Genomic DNA, 19,194 nt, shown 5'->3' with positions numbered 1-19,194 from the left:
GAACATACGAAAGAAAAATGAAATGAAATATTGTATAAGGAAAATAAACATTAAAACTATCAAGCAGTGAATGATCTACGGGGAGGGGGTTAAGGGGGGTGCCAAGTAAAATAAAATAATAATATATATATATTAATTTATTAAGTTAATAACCAACGCATGATAGCTCTGGATACAACTGTGTATAAAACTGTCCCTTGATTTGAAAAAGACGTTATCATGAACTGCCTTTTATGGTCTCCATTGCGTTAGTAGGTGCCAGAAAAACACCACTGAAATGGGTTCAAAATAGGACAGAAAATCGGCTCGCTGCTTTGCGGGTGATCTTCTCCCGGTCTACCCCGCCCTTGGAAAAAATGCTAGATCCGCCCCTGTCAAGAGTCCTCAAAATTGCTAATTTTCAGGTATTTTTTTTCAAAAATTTCAGCTCGTGCTTTGCGCTCGAATTAAGGAAAACTTTCAGGTCATGTGTTGTTGGCTCTCTCACTCGCTCATTTGCAGCATTTTATGATAACTTGCCATTTACGGCCCCTCAGATCTTTAGACTTGTCAAGCCACAGAATCGCCCCCTCCTCCATCTCCCTAAAAATCACTCTCATTGAAAAAAATGTCAGTATCGACACCCGTGTCTGTCTGTCTCTATCCCCTCTCTCTCTTTCTCCCACTACTTCTTCATTTCCCTTGTAACCCCCTAACTCTTCACTTTCCTTTTAAGCACAAACTGTTTCTTTTAACCAAACTTCTTATATCAGTACTATCAAACCCTATTTTTTCCTCTATCCTTTTTTTTTACAACTATATTCCCCTCTCTTACAGATCAAGTCCACCCTCTTAAATATATTTGAATGAACACAAATCAATCAAACAGAAAACTGACAATTTCATTAAAATCAGATGCAAGACAGGAAATTTTGCTTGTGGCAGATTATGCACATCACAGACCTCATGCAAATGAGAGAACTGCTGATGTCAAACACTAACTATTTCCTTCGTATTTTATAAAAGTTACATTTATATATCGTATTAAATGCACTTGTGAAATGTTTAAATATTTCCTCTTATAAAGTAAAACTGGGTTCAATTCCTAATGGAAAATGCTAGGCTTATTATGATTTGGTTGCGATTGTCTTTATCATCAAATCTATATAAAAAATACAATTGTAATATATCGTGTAATAAGTTACAAATACTAAGACATAATCAAATACTATATTTTCAATATTGATCAGAATGTAAATATAACTGTTCTGTGAAAATGAGTGAAATTAAAAATTACCATAAATTTCTTATTTTACGTCTGAAATCTTTCTTGATCTTTCTCTTTTAGTTCAAATAAGCTTGTTTTTTTTCGAAGGACATGACCTTTAACATTTTAAGTAAAAAATAAAATAAACGCAGAATCCAAACCTAAAAATTATGAATGGTAGCATATGACTCATTTTATTCAAAATAAATCTTTTAATTTCAATTAAATTTCTCTATGAAAAAAAAAGACATTTAAGATATCTCAATAAATATTATGAAAATACATATTACAATGAATTACAAGATGTTGGATCCACTCTGTAGAGTGCTGAAGGCACATAAAAAATTACGAAGTAAAAAGGGAGGTTTTAAGAACATATTAAAAGACTCAACAGAGATACAATTTTTTGATGTCTTCAGGAAGTCTGTTCCATAGTATGGGGCACGCATGAGCAAAGGATCTTTCCCCACAAGTTTTTGAAACTTTTGAAACCACAAGCAAACAAGATTTTGAAGAATAAAAGAAAGATTGTATTGGGGAGCAGATCCATGAATGCAATGAAAGGCAAGCAACAAAATCTTGAAAGTTATCCGATCCTTGATAGGAAGACAGTGCAGCAAATTTAGAATCAGGGTAATATGTGAGTTTGTTTGACAAACAAAAATCACATAATATGGTTGAAAGAGACAATTTTCATAATTTCTTATATTTCACAAAAACCTGAGTAATAAAGATAACCCTGTGTATCACTCCTCCTCTATCATCTCTGAATATTCTTAATTTGACCACTTAGGGGTGTACACAAAATTGATCGATTGATGTTCTGACCTTTCAAATTTCTTTCAAGATACACATTTGGCAAACATGAATGGTGGTTTATCTTTAAAAAAGAATGTCTAACATATAATCAGCAAAGTTCATAAGGCAAGCTGCTTCTAAAACTATTACAGGAGGTAAAACCACTTAACTATAAGACACATGTGTCATAGTTCGGTGAGCAAAACCTGGAAAAACATAAAGATTTGCTGCTCTAAATAATCAAAGTGAACTGCTACTGAAAACGTTAAAAGCGCCATCTGTTGGCATTGTAACAGTTTTATTGAGAACTTGACTGTTTCAAGAACTAGTAGTTCATGTATTACCAAAGTTTGTTTTTAAATTCTTCCAATGCATTGTAGGGAGCTCTGTGGCATAACTAACACATAGTAGAGTAAACCAATATATTTCAATGAATTGTCAAGGATTTTTCTTTTGGATGAGGGAAGGAGAGGGTTATTTTTGTTGTTAAACCTTATATTGTCATCATCAAAATCCATCACCAACATCAGTACTATCACCATCATCATAATCATTGTCAACATCGTCGTCATAATTTACCTAAAACCACCATTGTTGTCATCATACTCATCAACATTTAAAACTTTATCATGATGATGATCATCATTAAGACTTTATTACATCTCATTGGTTACTTAGAGTTGTAGGGTACATAATCATGGTGAAGACCACAACTCATTTTCTTTGAATCAATTATATTTTAATAGAATTGTGTTTTTTTTTTCATGTCAATTCCTCTAAGAAAAGCAGAGTGGAGGTGATTAATGAAAATATACATCCACATACATATCTCTTTATCATCTTTTCTATGAATGACATATAACAAAAATCATATCAAAATGTAATTTGTTCTTAATCTTTCACCATTCTCTGTGCATCCAAAAATAAGTTCCTGATGAAAATCAGCTTTTACATATGCCAAACTTTTAAGGGCATATTTAGAGCCACAAATTCAAACCATGATCTCTGATTATAATTTCTTTAAAAAATAGCTTCCGCTGTTTTTATACCAATCTTACATATTGAATGGTAAATCAGCAAATTACTAGCATTTGCTACAGATGCATTTATATACTTGAAATGATGTATTCATATATCTCAGTAGATATGATATATTCTGATGAAGAAACTTTCTAAAAAAATCAAGATTTTGGAATTCTCATCGAATCTTGATGATGATCTTGCCAGTTGATTTTCTGTTCTTCAAGAACATGAAAGCTTCATTTACCTGGAGAAAGAGGAAGAAATAAAGCAAAATTCAATATGAATTGGAAACAAATTGTAAAAATACAATATTCAACTCCCTTTCTAATCTGGCACCTTATCATTTCAAATAACTTTTTTTTTAAGAAATGACTTGTTAAGCACAGGAGATTATCAACAGAGAGGGCTGGAGAATAGCCATCTTGTTGGTGCAATAAACTGATTGAATGCATTGTAATTCACAAATTTTATTATGTACATGTAAAACAAGTTTAAAGGTGCCTTTATAAGTGAAATTAATTATCTAAACATCACTTTAATACAAAATAAATAGATTTTCCACATCTGTTGATATACAAGATAGTTAAGGTAAAAATGAACACTATTGTGAACTCAATTTACCTTTTCAAGTGGGAATGTTTGACAGACATGAGGCTTGATCTTTCCCTCAGTATAGAGATCGAAGCAATCACTAACAGATTTCTTGAAGACAGTATGGTTCATGAGACCATAGCGGCCCCAGTATAACCCAGTGGTGGTTATACTCTTCAACAAGAGATGGTTGGCAGGTATTTTGGGGATCTCTCCACTCGTAAATCCGATCACGACAGCTCGACCCTCCCACGCCAAGCTGGAAAACAAAATAAGTTAAAACATCATTACATATCTCTCTTCTGTCAAAAGTGGAGCAATATGTGGATTCAATATTGTCCATACCATTTTCATCATTGCTCCCAAATTAAGATATTCAGTGCCTAGATCCTGCTATATTTTATGATCTGGCTGCATGTTGCTTTTGACAAGTAACAAATGAATTGCGCATGATTTATTTGTGGCAGTGGAGAGATACATAACATGATGGAGTATGTGTATATATACTTTTTGCATATCGTCGCCTGACAAGCATAGTGACGTTAACTCAAAAATTTTGTCCCCAGGTTGATTTTTTGTTTTACATATCATCTTTTTAGAGTTTTTCATTCTCTTTTGTTTGGTCAAATCGAGAAATCACGAATTCAAATATTTTTAAAGATATCTCAAAAACATATTGACGTTAACTCTTTTTCGCACAATTCCTGACAAGCATACTGACGTTAACTCGTATTATGTTTGTGCGCATATTTTACGCTACGCGCACTGACGTCACAAACAATGCTACGCTATTCACACTGACGTCATAATGGATGAACACGCGATTACTAGTAATCAGCTATTGCTAGGTATCAGCTGATTTTTCACATGTTTTGCAATCTAACTGCAGATCCGTTCTAGTTAATTAGCTGAAAATAATCCACAGACCAATGCTTTTAAATACAATTTCTGAATACTTTACTCTGATCTTAAGTGCTGTATAGCATGACGATTATGAACTCGTATTCGAATAAATGGTGGAGTGGTTTGGAATATTTCTTCACATTTGATAAAATGCCAAATTCATTTGAATGCGCAGTAAAAAAATTTATTGAGAAGTTTCAACTGGGTAGAAATAAAAGCTCAATAGCAAAAAATCAAGCTCATCAACCCATATCAATTTTTGCATAATATATGAAATAGTCCGCAGCTAAAGAAACTGTGCAAAATTTAAATATAATAATAATAATATAGGTATATTTACACAGGGAAGCCACTCCCAGCGGACCCTGCTATTATTATTACCCTGCTATTATTATTATCATAATGCACACATACTTACAAAAAAAAAAAAAAACTATAAATTGGTACGTATTGTCGATTTATCTATGATCATAATTAATCAGTCAAGAATTACCCTGTAAAAATTTGTGGTAGTTAATGCATACGACAATAATTTGAACAGATTTTAGCCAATTCTTAATGTCGGGTGTGCAAGAATATATCTAGATCTAAGTTAGGATCTAAATTGATCTAACTTAGTCTATTTCATTCTAAAGTCAAAGAGAAGATATAATAAAATTATCTAGTATGTCTAGTCATTTAGATCATTGTTTTAACATTTAATTAATTGCCAAATACAGTTAGGCCTAAAGTTTAAGGCCCAACTTAGGCTACTCACAAGCTCTCTGCACCCAACCTGTCTGTGGTGAGTTCATGTAACAGCCAACACACAATACAAATAAAAAAGGTCTTTCAAATATCACTTTTCTAACAAAAAATACTCAGTTCCATTCATTTATGGTTTGTTTTCAAAATAAACCTGGGGATCTTTTTTAGTACAAGTCCAAGTTATCTGTGGATAGAAAATTTGATTAAATTACTATAGCCCCCGGGATTTCACCCCTGACCTTGACTTGTAAGGCAACATTCACAAGAATAAAAACATAATCAAATTTTATACATAAACTTGATATTAAAAAAAAAATTATATATATCATTGTAAAATTGATATGTATGAGAACAAGAAAACAGTGGGATTAAGAATAAGAATTTATCAAATAGCAAGAAAAATTTGAAAAATTTGTATTTCAGGAATAAATAACAAGACATTACATGTATATACACTAGTTGATTGGTGCCCTTTCACATTTCTGAATACTATGTGCAGGTATACATGACACTAGAGTTTACAGGACGCCTAGTTTTGGATAGCCTGGACTTTGTCTTTAAAATAGCTGAAATTATGTATTTATTTCAGCTAGCTTATTTTCATTTATTGAATGTATTTTATGAAAGAACACACAAAAAAAATTTACGAAATATGTGCATTATATTAAGAGATGTTATCAATTACAATGAGAATAATCAGTCTTTCAGATTATTTTGAAGAAATGTTTCAGAAAGAGGGGAAATGTAAGAGAAACGATATTGAAATCAAGAAAAAAAAGAACATTACATCAAAAGGAATGTGAGAAGAGAAAGAAACTGACTTGATAAAGAAAAAATATTAAGTATGAAGGAGAGCGAAAAGATAGGAAGAAAATGAAACAGAGTAATAACAAGCATACAAATAGAAAATAAGGTCATAAATCAGAGAATGAAAAACAAAGCAAAAAAGATGAGAGGGAAATAATATAAATGGGAATATGGCGAAGCCACAAAATGAAGAGAAGAATACAAGTAGAAAAAAGTTTACCACTAATGAGAAGAAGAGAAGACGAACATGTTAGAAATAAAATGAAGAATAGAAACAAGAAAGAAAGAAAGATAAAAAGAGGGAGATGAAGACAAGACAGAAAGCAGAAAAATACAACTGACATGTGTAAAGGTTCTAAAAAATTAAAAAGGGAGAACGGAACAATCATAATCATGTGGTATACACCACTCGATTCAAAATGCGCATGCGCTGTGGGGGTTTCCGCCCTAAAATTTCTCATGAAGCGAATAATCACTGAAAAGCATAAGGGCGCTAAGTAGTTTATGCCCCGACGCGCGCCCACCGATCCACAGAGATTCAAGAAGCATAAGGGCGCTAACTTTTCAATCGACTGTATTATCTGGAATTGCTTATATTTTCTCGTAATTCCTCGATATGAGTTTGAAGACATCTTTAAGTTTTCTTGTGTGAAATATTAAAGGAAATAATTAAAGATAACATTGCGAAATCCATCTTCAAACATTGTGTACAAACTTTAAATGCGATTTTCTTGAAATCGTTTTTGCGCGCGTGAAATCAGTTAACGTCACTATGCTTCTCAGGCGACGATATTATACATAGTAACACAAAATTGGTATAAAAACTGGAAATAACCTAAATTTCACTGTGATTTATTGGCCTGACATGAAGAAAGAGATCACACACAATTTTAAGCCATATTATAGTAAAGATGAATTGTAAGAGTTAATCTTTCAGACAAGTTTCTCTAAATTTTGATATCATAAAGACAAATTAATCACTATCTCTTCATTTCAAAGATCCGTTAAGGACAATTAATCACTATCTCACCTTGCAAGTTATTGTAGTCTTTTATGCTGGTCAAAAATGATATTGCCATGAAGATTATGCAACCAAAATAAAGTAAGTCTGCAATCACTCATATCTTTCCTCTAATTATAATTTCATGACTCACCTGCGCAAGCACTGTGTCCAGACATCCCCTCCAACAGCATCCATCACTACATTGACTCCATCCCCACCAGTCAACTCCTTAGTCCTATCCCTAATGTTTTCTGTCTTGTAGTCAATACAGTCAATGGCTCCCTTGGATCGGACCACGTCACACTTTTCAGGACCACCTGCTGCTCCTATAACCTTTGAAATGAAGGAAGGTGAGGATGAATGGGATCCATGTTCTAAACTCTGACATTGGTAATGAATTCAGTAAAATATAATTGTATGTCTGTTAAAAAAGGCTTATGTTCAATAAAAAACAGTGAAGAACAGGATACAATCTAATATGCCAATTGACTGATCCTGAAATATTTCCAGAAAATACATATTTTCTGAAGGGAAAAATCACAATAAGTCAGGTGACAAGATTTTCTGTAATTGACCAAATCAGCATACAGCCCGGGGGGGGGGGGGGGGGGGGGGAGGGGAGCTACTCGAATTATAACATGATACGTATGTGCCACACCACAGTCAAAAATAGGGGGCTCTGGAACTAAATATTGGTCTTTAAAATGGGGGTGTCTCCAGAACGGCCCTTGAATCAAAGATTGCTAAAAATGCATTGCTCTGAAACTGACCACATCACAAATTGGGGTCTCTGGAACTCATATGACTCCTTGATTGAGCTCGCCATCCCGACAGGACGAGTTAGTAGTTCATGATGGGCGCACACTGGAACGAGAAACCACAAATTTGAGGTCTCTGGAATGGGGAAAAATAGGAATTTCTTCGGCTTTCTAAATTGGTGATTTATGGAAATTTATGCTGAAAATGGGGGTCTCGACCACAGCACATATGTATCATACATTTATGCTAAGTAGCCCCCCCCCCCCAAGGCATACAGCAATCACAATCTAGAAAACCTGTAAAGTGACTGTCTTCTACCTAATTATGAATGCTGAAATTCAACAAAATTGGGTTGCAAGCATTTTAAAGAAAGTTTTCTCTAACTCTGAGAGCTTGAGTAGATCTTGCACAGTAAGTAAACCGTAACTGAGTGAACATTCAGCTTCTACAATTTCCCTATTACATAAAATACTCACTGAAATTATTGTCGCTGAATCAATTTAACAGCCTATACCATTTATAGTTTATATGATCTTAAATTTTTAGCTTGGACAAATTAAGTTTTCAGCAAGTTTTGAGCTTGGCAGTATTTAATACCTACAGTAATATTAGTCAGTTTTTAATCTTTTACTGCAAATGGTGAAAATTGCAATTTTTACTATTTCCAGTAAAAAAATTCAAATCTGACTAATATTTCAATAAGACTTATTTCATCATCTCCATATAACTGTCCAAGTATGCCATTGTTCATCAAAATGAATATTTTATCTTTATCTGATCTCATTTCTATGGATTCCCTTATTTTCATGTATAAATACAAATCTGGAATTTTGCCAAAGATATTTTGATAATATGTTTACTCTTAACTCAACAGTATATGATTATAACACGCGTCAATGTAAATTATTTTATCAACCCAAGGTCTCCTCTTCCATGGTCTTAAATTCATTCCGTGTGCAATATATCAAATTGTGGAATAGCCTTGACCACTCTACTCAACAAAGTTCAACACTTTCCAAATTCAAACTCTCTTTAAAAGACTGTACTTTACTAAAATGAATTCATACTGAGTTACAATGTATTATCTATATGATGTTAAATTCTCATTCTCTTTTCTTTTATTGTGAATGGTTTTTATCATGACTCTTTCCTTTCTACCTCTTCCACCTTCTCTGTCTCCCCTCTCTTTCTGTTTCTCTCTCTCTAATTTATGTGTATGCATATGTGTGTGTGTTTTATTGTTATATATGTATTTTTAATGTATAATTTGTATTATGTTATAATGTATAATCTGTATTATAATGTTTACCCTAAATGTTTATGTTGGGACCCTGCTTACAAGCACTGTGCTTATTAAGGGTATCCCTCCATTTTTAAACTATGTATCGGTATTTTATGTCATATTTTTATGTACACTGATTTTTAAAGATGGTGAATAAATTGAAATTGAAATTGAAAAATTACTGGACATATCAAATTATTAACCTACAATAATGAAGAGAAAGAAACAAATTAATATACAGCTTCATCTTCATTTTACCTTTAATCCTATGCAATCTCAAATAACTTAGGTCTTGTTTCGTTAATCCGTCACAAGTTTATGTTCTTTAATGAGTTTCATGACATTTGCTCCGGAAACAATTGCTCCGATGAAAAACTACACTTTAAACCGAACATAAAAATCTTACCTCCAAAACTAAATAAACCCCAATGCTTATTCTGAACCCAAAACTCTCTTACAATCCAAACTCTAAGCGTCGCAGGAGCATATGTCGTGTGACCCTTTAACGACCCATACAAACCTGAAAACTGATATAAGCATCTGTAGGATGTCTGCAAACTTGGACTATACATTTCCTTATACAACCCTTACCTTAGCACCAAGAGCATTGACACCTAACTCCACAGCAGCTAAGCCAACACCTCCAGCAGCAGCTGTTACTAATAGGGTTTCTCTGAAATAATCCAAGAAAAATGTTCTAATATTTATTTCTTGAAAGTCTTATGATATTCCAGTTCATAATTGACATGGTTGCTAAAAAATGGTGTAAATCAAGATCAAATTTGTACTTAGCTTACCCTGTTTCTAAGATGACTCTTCCAGTCAACATACTGCATCATAACTAGAAAATTACTTTATAATCTATTGATACAAAGGGAATGTAAAAAAAAAAAGTCGAACCTTTCAAAAATGCCCCTCCATTTTCAACATTCAATTTATATAATTTCATGGATGTTTTCAATTTAAAACCATTCAAATATTATTGTTCGCAAATTATTCATATTTTGTACCATGATAATTTGATTATGATTGAACTATGAATCTTTATGAAGACATTTCACAAAAATAAATGAAGACATGGATCCATACCACAATTTTAGTGCAATTCTCATTCATGGAAACTTTAAAAAATCTAAATGATTAATTTTAGTGTACATGCCCGTCAATACATGGGATTGCACAGAACCCAAGTAGAAGCTTGGTTCTGTATGATTTTTCAGAGTTATTGTTTTACTTTCCATCATGTTCCTGAAGTACAGACCTATATATAACAGTTTCACTATCTGGCAGCCATTTCATACTCTTTGGAATTACACATATTATCTTCTAATGTGACTGGTAGACTGTGGGTTAAGGAAAATTTGAATCAAATTTAAAAGAAAGAGAGAGATTTTCTCTTTTTTTTAAGAATGAGGATTTTTTTTTTTTAATTTGTGTTAAATCTGTGCAATGCCTTTGAACTCATCAGATCACTTTATAATATTAAACCCCCTCTACCGGCCAAACTAACAATTAAGCAAACTTCTTATCAAAGGGCAAGGATGAAGAGATCTTGAGGTTAAAAATAGATTATTCAGTTCTCAGAAAAAAAAGCTAAATGAAAGAAATAGAAAACCACAGTGACACTGAATAAATCAACTACCTAGCAACTAACACCATCTAATAAATAGAAGGTAAGTGGAATGAATTCAAATAGAAGGTAAGTGGAATGAATTCATGGGGGTAAGGAGGTGGATATTGCAACACAGATTGTTTCCTTCCAAGACAAAAAAAGGTGACTAATTACTTCGGAAAGCAAACAAGTAGGGGGGTACTCTTTCTTGGCAACAGTTGTATCAAGTTTGCGTGTGTAGTTGAAAAGAGACAGACAGATCTGAAAACACACTGTCATCACATATCAGAGTATGGCTAATAAATAACTTCCTCCCTGATCAAGTACTGCCCACAGACAGTAATCCACATCTCTTTTATCTTTCTCTTCCATCTCCTTTCTCTCTCTCTCTCTCTCTCTCTCCCTCTCTCTGTCTTTGTACCTCCTCTCTTCATTTTTCTTTGCCTCTTCATCTCTATGACTGTCTCTTTCTCTGTGCCTTTCTTCCCCCCCTCTCATTCGTTACCTTTCATGAGCCAGCATGAGCTACCATTCTTCCCTCCACCCCTCTCTTTTTTTTTTCATTCCCAGATCAAACATGAATACAATCCCTTCAGCTTGTTGTAAAAGATTTAGGGATTACCTCCCTTTCTCTTTACTTTTAAATTATATCAGTATTCATCCTTCAATAGGACATTAGCGTGGCAGCAGGATTTAAATTCCGGACCACATTGTACACAGTCATGAGACTTATCCAAATATTCAAAACACCTGGACAGATATTGTATAACTAATACTCTCATTAATCATTCTATACCTGCTCTAGTGATCAAACATTCCCCTCCTCACATTTTTTGGTCCCCTCTCTCTCTTATTTAGTATCATATGTCATATCTGTGGTTTTATTTTTACTTTTTAGGGCATCTCTCTGGTTTAGAAAACACACTGAAAAGTTAGAACATACCATCTTGAATGGTATAACATCAATCACTTTTAGACAGAAAAGGTTTGCACCCAGATTGGTGGACTTAAAATACATCAATCTGATTTTATTATAATCTATTTAAAATGATTCTAAACCTACTCAATATCTTTCACCAAAATCCAATAATTACAAATGAAACGATTACCCCCTACTCCAATTAACATCTACAAAACATGTTTCTAGAATAAAACTACTGATATCCAAAGATGTTGTCTAAGAATACACCACAAAGGAGGCCTTGATCATCCTTTCTGGCTATTCTCCAATCAAATTTATAGCAAGATAAAAATGATCGATGTCAAATGAGGGAATTAATCCTAAAATTAACCAATAATGGCCTTATCTCTTTTAAAACTGAAATAAAAATTAATATTTAATAATACCTTTCCCCCATCTACAAGTAAAAGGTGTGGTATTCTAGTATCCATGCAACAATCAAACAAACTGCTTAGCATGGACCTCCTGATACTATGTCAATGACACTTTGAAAATTTATTCCCCTATTCTGAACGTAAATCTTGATAGTTTTCGAGTTTGAACCTTTTACCAGCACATTATGAACAATTGGTGATGCACATAAACCTTGACTCGTCAAAGCATTTCATACATGTTTACAAACACTTGCGTGTACCTCTAAAATAATGCTTTCTGACTGATAAGGTAAATAACCAGGGATATTGAGGGATCACCTTGTCCATTCCAAACCCTTGCAATTCTGAGCTAAGAACAGAAAATTGATTGAGTCGGCAGGGAGATGAACATTAATTAGAGGGGATTGCGGAAACTTTTATTTTTGTTTGTGACAATACTGGCAACTGCTCTCACTCACCCCGGCTGAAGGTTGGCTTTCCGGGTGAGAGCCAGCCAAGCTGTGCCAAAGCAGCAAGGAATAGCTGCTGCATCATTGAAATCTAGGCTGCTGGGAATACGCCATACTTCCTGCATGTGAGATACATGGTTCAAGAGAGAAAAAAGAAAGAAGAGTGAGAAAGAAAGAGGGAGAAAGAAAGAGGGAGAAAGAGGATGGAAACAGAGAGAACAACAGTAATTGAAAAAGAAGAAAGAAGGGGAAAAAAGGAAAATGAAGAGAAAAGGAAAGAGGAGAGGGAATAGGAAAAAAAGGTGATAGAGAGAGAGAGTATTGATTCAGACATGGTAGTAAAAATAGCATACTTAATACAGCCACAATAAGTAAATATGAAATAAATAATTCAAAAAAATCATTAGATAAACAGATAAATAAATGAATAAATAAACAGATTACTAAATAACTAAAATATACAGAAGACAGTAATAAGTTTTAATTAAAGGAATGCTTTAATCTGCATCACCTGAAAAATGTTTACATGCCATCGCAAGTTCCAGTAAAGTGTGCACTCACTACTTACAAATATTAAGCAATGAATGCATTCTAAACTCTCCAGTGCTTTGCAATTTTATGTATTACACATCTTATCCTCATACCCATTACCTGACATCATTACAAGCCAACAAATTTTTTTTAAAGCCTGGACAATTGATCAGGAACTCATTTTTAGTTGGGCTGTTTTAAAACGCCTTATCTGCCTTGGAAAATTGTGCATAATCATACTTTAAAGAAACCTGTTCATTATCTTAGCTAGATTTTTTTATTAGATATTCACATTGAACCTCATCAGAAAGAGGGAACCATGCCAATATATATGATAGTAATGTCTGCATGAACAAAAGACATGTGACCTTGATGGGATCGTAAAGGGTGACACACCCGGGGGGGGGGGGGGGGCCACTTCCATTGACGAGTGGATACCATGCGCGACCATGGGGTCTCGAAAAGCACCCTAAACAAGTATTTTCCATATTCTGAAAATGCACCCCTTAACAAGTATTGGCGTGTGAAACCCTACCCTTAACAAGAATTGGAAACAAAATGATACCCATGACAAGTATTCCCTGAATTGAACCCCTAAACAAGTACAGCGATATTTTAATTCTGTTTTACTTTTACTTAGTTACATCATTGGGTTTAGTACAGCCCCACCTCCCACACCTCGCGCAAATCGGACTCTAAACACGTAGTGTTGACTGGGGCAAAAAGTACATACTTTATAAAATATTTTAGTCTTTTTTATACTCTCGCAAATTTGACCCTAAACACGTAGATTTCCTAGCGAAATAGATACCCTTTTTTCATTATTTTAGGGTTTTTGACACCCTTATTACGTTACGTACGTAACGTGCCCTATCTTGAAAAAAAACATATTTTTACATGTTTTTTTGGTCGCGCATGGTATCCACTCGTCAATGAAAGTGCCCCCCCCCCCCCCCAGGGGACACAGTCCCATGTTGGGACTTAGAAATAGAACATGGACAAGAGATCAGAATGCACAAAGAGCTATTGGTTTTCATTTTTTAATTGTTACATAAAAAAAACTTTTTATCAGATTTTGTGAGTCTTCCATGTTTGGATGCAATATGCAAAAATGTAGTGCTAACGATGTTTTTACACTGATGTTGCAAACTGAGCAAACACAAATCAGTAGGATCAGTTTGTTATTCATTGTGAAGATATTTTCTGTTTGGGAATTGTTTCTGCTTATTCTTATTTATCTTCTTTTTTTTGGGGGGGGGGGTTGGGTTATTCTGTAATTTGAATTCCTTTACCTATTGACCATAAACACTGGCTCGATTCTGACTCCTCATAATGACTTTTTCATTGGAATGTTTGCAATTGACAATCCAATCCTAAACCATGTATTCTTCAAACACAGACTGAGCCTGATTGAATTTTAAACCAGCTTTCATTCAATTTTGACAGTAAATAGCCATTATTTAAGGTTGCGTACAACATCATTAAATATAATATATCAGCCATGGGTACCCAGGAGAAAGAGTTAAGCTAGGATACCTACTCCTTCATGTGTAATAAGTTCTTCAGCCATTGCTCCACCTCTTGAAGACATCGCTACCACATGATCACCCTGAGACAAAAACAGAGGAATTTAATTAAGGAAAAATACAAAACAAAACCAAGTAGTATTGTGGGCATTGTACAATATTAACTTGTTAAGAAATATCTAAATCCATGATCGGCTCCATGGGCAGTGATCCCACAAAGACATCAGCCCCCCCCCCCTCACCCTTGAAATGAACAGATATCTCTAAACATGCAGCTCATACGTACCAAATACTAAGGACAGAGTAAAAAGGGGGAAAGTGTAACCCATTTTCTGAAAAGATAATATGAAGCTCTGAATACTGGAAGATAGTATTGGGTACAACTTGTCCAGAACAAGATAGGCAGGGGTCAATAAGAATTGCTGAAAAACAATAACCTAGTTGGGTAAGCAAAGGCTGAAACAAAATCAAGGCACTAGTGCCATTTATTTATGAGGTTAAAAATAATCCTCATTTCCAGGTCCTTAGGAGAGGAATTAGTCATTGGTCCCCTGATTCTTAATAATGGGCACTCATGCTCATCAAAAGTCAAGCAAACCAACAAAAAGATCTTGCTTCTTTCCCCAATCATCACAAATGTTAAATTCCTTCTGACTCTCAGAAACTATCTTCTTATCAAAAGACAGTTTTCAGCTCATAACAAAATTTGCAAGGAAACTAGAACTTGGCCATGAGGTTGAAATAAAGTTCTCTGGCCCTAGTCCTTGTTTAGATTAAAGAGGATTTACTTGATGACATCATCGTTGAGCCCCTGATACCTTGCACCCACATCACTGACCTAGCAGGGGCATGGACGACCACGCAACACTATGTTAACACACTACAGGGTCTAAGAAGGATTCTATAAATAGAATTACAGGAGTGACTATTCATCAGAGTTGCTGTTGACGACCCTGTTTTAAATAACAGAAAACAAGGACATATGGACTAAATGATTTTCAGGAAAACTTTGCAGGAAAGTAATACAACAAAGCAAATTGGCTGTTTGTATAATTCTGTATAACAGGGCCTCCTTTTTGAAAGAAATTAATTTATTAAAGTTATTAATCACACTTTCAAATTATCTCAATGTTATGTGTGCACTCACTTTATGTGTGTGACCATTGTATTATAATGCAAACATTTCCTTTGTGATATGAAGAATACTCTGCTTCACAGAGAATTGACTGTGCATAATAAAACATTCTATTCATCCATCCCAAAATCAAATCAATCAACTAAATATTTAAAAGGATAAGTTCAGTGAGAACCATTTGAATTCATTGCAACCACAACCAGCAAAAGATACCACCCTTATTTAAAATGAGAAAATATTCTCCAAAGATGTTTAAAGAAAAATTTTGTGAAAATGTAAAAAAAAAAAATCCTTGAACAGGTAAAACTCCTCTCTCAGGCAAGATGATAGCCTAAATTCCATTTATCCCCCCATTATCCAATTTTTTACAGATACCCAAGGATCAGATTACATCCAAACTCCAGCTGATTCATTGGACACATACCAGAATATTTGAAAGTTTGCCCAGATTTAATGACTGAGTTGAACCTTCCTACGCTAAAAATCCAGCTAAGCTTCGTTGTATAATCCTCTCTTTGAAGTAGAAAGTGTGACACCCATGTTTGATCTCTTGAGCTCTATGCACCCCCAAATTGCAATATGTTGGTGAAACACATATCAAGCACTGATCACTTCATTCCTTCTGGGCCTCTTGACAAATCATTTCACAATTCAACCATCTGTAGATGCTATTTCAGGAGCATTTTTATAGCAAATGAAATGGACCATCAAAACCAGTAGCATGAGAGAAAACAGACTACTATTCAATTTCATCCTGATGCATTTGATTACATCATTTTATTATGACATCGATAAAATTTGTCCTGACTAACTGCACTTGGATCTAAGTCATCTCTTTTTAAAGCACCTTACTTTTTTCTTTGAGGATCGATCCTGGACATCTTGAATACTTGATTGGTTTCTAGGTATTGCAACTTTGTTCAATCCTGGAAATGTTTCTTGACAGCTATGAGTCACTTGTTGATAGCTATTCAAACTTTTTTACCTTACAGAAAAGTTCTTTATAAGATTTGGAAACAACACAGATCTTCTATTTCTACTTCAACTTCTGCATTGATTCTAAGTAGATCATCTGGTATATTGCCAAGTGTTTTTAACATCTTATCAAATGAAAGGTGAACACCATCTGACCATATCAAAATATTTGAAATACATGTAGGCACCATCAACTGATCTAATCTACAATATATTTTATATTTTGTGCTAACTCAATCTCCATGGATCTTACTCAATGATGAGCTGATGGATAATGGTAGCGAACATGATGAATATGATGATGGAAAGGTATTTTACCCTGATATCTGTATAAGGGGATTCTGTTGTGTGTAAGAAGCAAATATTCAAATTCAGCTGACCATATCCCACCTCTCATGTTGATCTTGCAACCCTAAAGCACAAGTTTTGTAGCTAAGGGGTAGCTATCTATTTTTCATTCAGATATTCACTACCCCATGGACAACTGAACTCTGTTATTTTCATACACTTGCAGTGAACAAACTTTCATTGTAAAAGTGTTAATGTGAGAAAAGTTCCATGAGAAAACACAAGATATCTGACATGGAACTCAGAAGCTACAAGTCACAGAAGAGAATCTAGTGTGGACAAGTCATCTGCCCATCAAGTGACCAAGATGAATCATGGAGCTCTGTTCTATATGTTTGACAGCGGTGCAGTGAAGACCATAGTGAACTCCCTCCTCTCATGTATAGGTATGTAATTCCAAAGTATAACTTGTTTCAGAGGCCAACCTTTAAGGTCATTCTTACTGTTTTTCTCGGTCAAGAAACTAAGAAATTCAACAAACCATATCTGTGTCCTTTACCAAGTCATTTGTTACAGCTTTGGTTGTCGAGTTAAATACAAATATAAACTTGGAGAAAGATTTGCTCTTGTAAAACTCACTCCACTAAAGTAATTGACATGTAAAAGTGTAATGTGGCTTGCCGTGAAATAATAAGGCTTGCAGGATGCTGGTTCAATATTAGAGTACTAGTAGTAATAGGAGAGAAGTTACAAACCTTTTTAACCGATTCAACACCCTCTCCTACTTCCATGACAACACCAGCACTCTCTGCCCCTGGTGAGAATGGTAGGGGTGGCTTCTCTTGATATTGACCAATCACCATCAAAAGGTCAGCAAAGTTGACCCCAACACTATGGACTGCGACCTTGACCTAAATACATGGCAAGTTGTTTTCAAAGATATACATGGAGATAAAAGTAAGCATATTTTAATTTCTAACTGATATAATTTGTAATGCTACTCAAATGAAGGTTAGGCTAGATCAAGCAGTTTAATAAGATTCTGCACATCATTCAGAATCATTCAAAGTAGTCTCTCATCACTATAAATTTTGAACAGAAAAATGTCTTTTCGGCCATGAGGTCTCTACAGATATATGCAACATCCTGCAAAGGGGTCTCATCTTTAAATTCCTTAAACTGTGATTTTTTTATTTGCTGAGGCCACTGGTCTTTCAAGCATATTCCTGCACCAAAGGACAAATTGAAACAATTAGAAAGGACACAAAAATTATTTATAGCCAATGACAGAGGGATTAAAACCATCAAGGGGGCATGCAAGGCCTGTAATATATTGCAAGTCGATGATGCCCCGCAACAAAGGCTACGTCAATTCATATTATTTATATTATCTTCTCTTCTCATAATTTCACTATAGCTGTTTGATCTGTTTCACCAGGTTGTAATTTAAGACATGGTATTGTTTTGAAGATGTAACACTATGGGGGATAGATTTACAAAGACAAATTCATGTGTGAATTTTGAGACATAATACCCCCTCTAACAATGAAAGCTAAAAATCCAATCCTAGGACTACAAGGATACAGAGACAAAAGCGTACCTCTCCTGGGCCAACCTTTTCAACCGAGGGTAGTGTTGCTATGGTTAGTGGCTTGCCCAGCTCCGTGCATTGTGCAGCCCTGTACCAACGTCTCCCTTGGCTAGTAGCCCCACTGGCATCTTTCATCTGTAGGTTGCCCACAGCTGGGACATGTTTTTGTAGAAAGGCTTGACCTCTACAAGTAAAAGACAGACACAAAAGAGAATTTTTTAATGATTACAAAGTTAATTGTAGGAATGATCATATATATGGTACAATGATTCTGATTGCAAGTTCTCAAAAACAGATGCCCTATAAACAGTTGTGCTCAAAAGTTAGTGAACCCCACCACAAAATGCAATCATTCACACTGAGTGTTTAATTCATACAACAACTCTACAATGTCTGACAAGCCCAGAGAAACAAACTTTATTGAATGTAATATTTCATCACCTGACTTACAATCAAATATCTAAAACATGGCAGAACTTGAACACTTTAAATATGTTCATGACCTGGTGGGGTGCACTAACTTAGGAGCACCACTGTAGGTGGTTTCAGACCGCCTCGAAGTTCGTCAGTTCCAGGTATTCTCTGATCGGGAA

General features: G+C 34.6%; 1 protein-coding gene across 1 annotated transcript; it reads right to left on the bottom strand.

The window, feature by feature from the left end:
- Positions 1-1,414: 1,414 nt before the first annotated feature.
- Positions 1,415-18,781, bottom strand: LOC129257008 (quinone oxidoreductase-like protein 2 homolog). Its single transcript, XM_054895241.2, has 8 exons — positions 18,611-18,781; positions 17,766-17,921; positions 14,627-14,695; positions 12,565-12,674; positions 9,751-9,832; positions 7,270-7,451; positions 3,689-3,917; positions 1,415-3,311 (listed from the first exon to the last, which is right to left on the bottom strand). The coding sequence occupies exons 1-8, from the start codon at positions 18,734-18,736 to the stop codon at positions 3,243-3,245; spliced, it is 1,023 nt and encodes a 340-aa protein (XP_054751216.1). The 5' UTR covers positions 18,737-18,781; the 3' UTR covers positions 1,415-3,242.
- Between the last annotated feature and the right edge of the window lie 413 nt (positions 18,782-19,194).

This window comes from Lytechinus pictus, chromosome 3 (assembly GCF_037042905.1).
Source record: "Lytechinus pictus isolate F3 Inbred chromosome 3, Lp3.0, whole genome shotgun sequence".
Classification (NCBI taxonomy): Eukaryota; Metazoa; Echinodermata; class Echinoidea; order Temnopleuroida; family Toxopneustidae; genus Lytechinus; species Lytechinus pictus.
Note: the sequence above shows the minus strand (reverse complement) of the source record. Positions and strands in the feature narration are given on the sequence as shown.

Excerpts from the sequence above, each read along its gene's own strand:
- LOC129257008 (XM_054895241.2), bottom strand. The coding sequence starts at position 18,736 with ATGAAAGATGCCAGTGGGGCTACTAGCCAAGGGAGACGTTGGTACAGG. Across the intron at positions 9,833-12,564 it reads AAAGCCAACCTTCAGCCGGG|AGAAACCCTATTAGTAACAG; the intron begins GTGAGTGAGAGC and ends GGATTATTTCAG. Across the intron at positions 7,452-9,750 it reads TCAATGCTCTTGGTGCTAAG|GTTATAGGAGCAGCAGGTGG; the intron begins GTAAGGGTTGTA and ends TTCATTTCAAAG.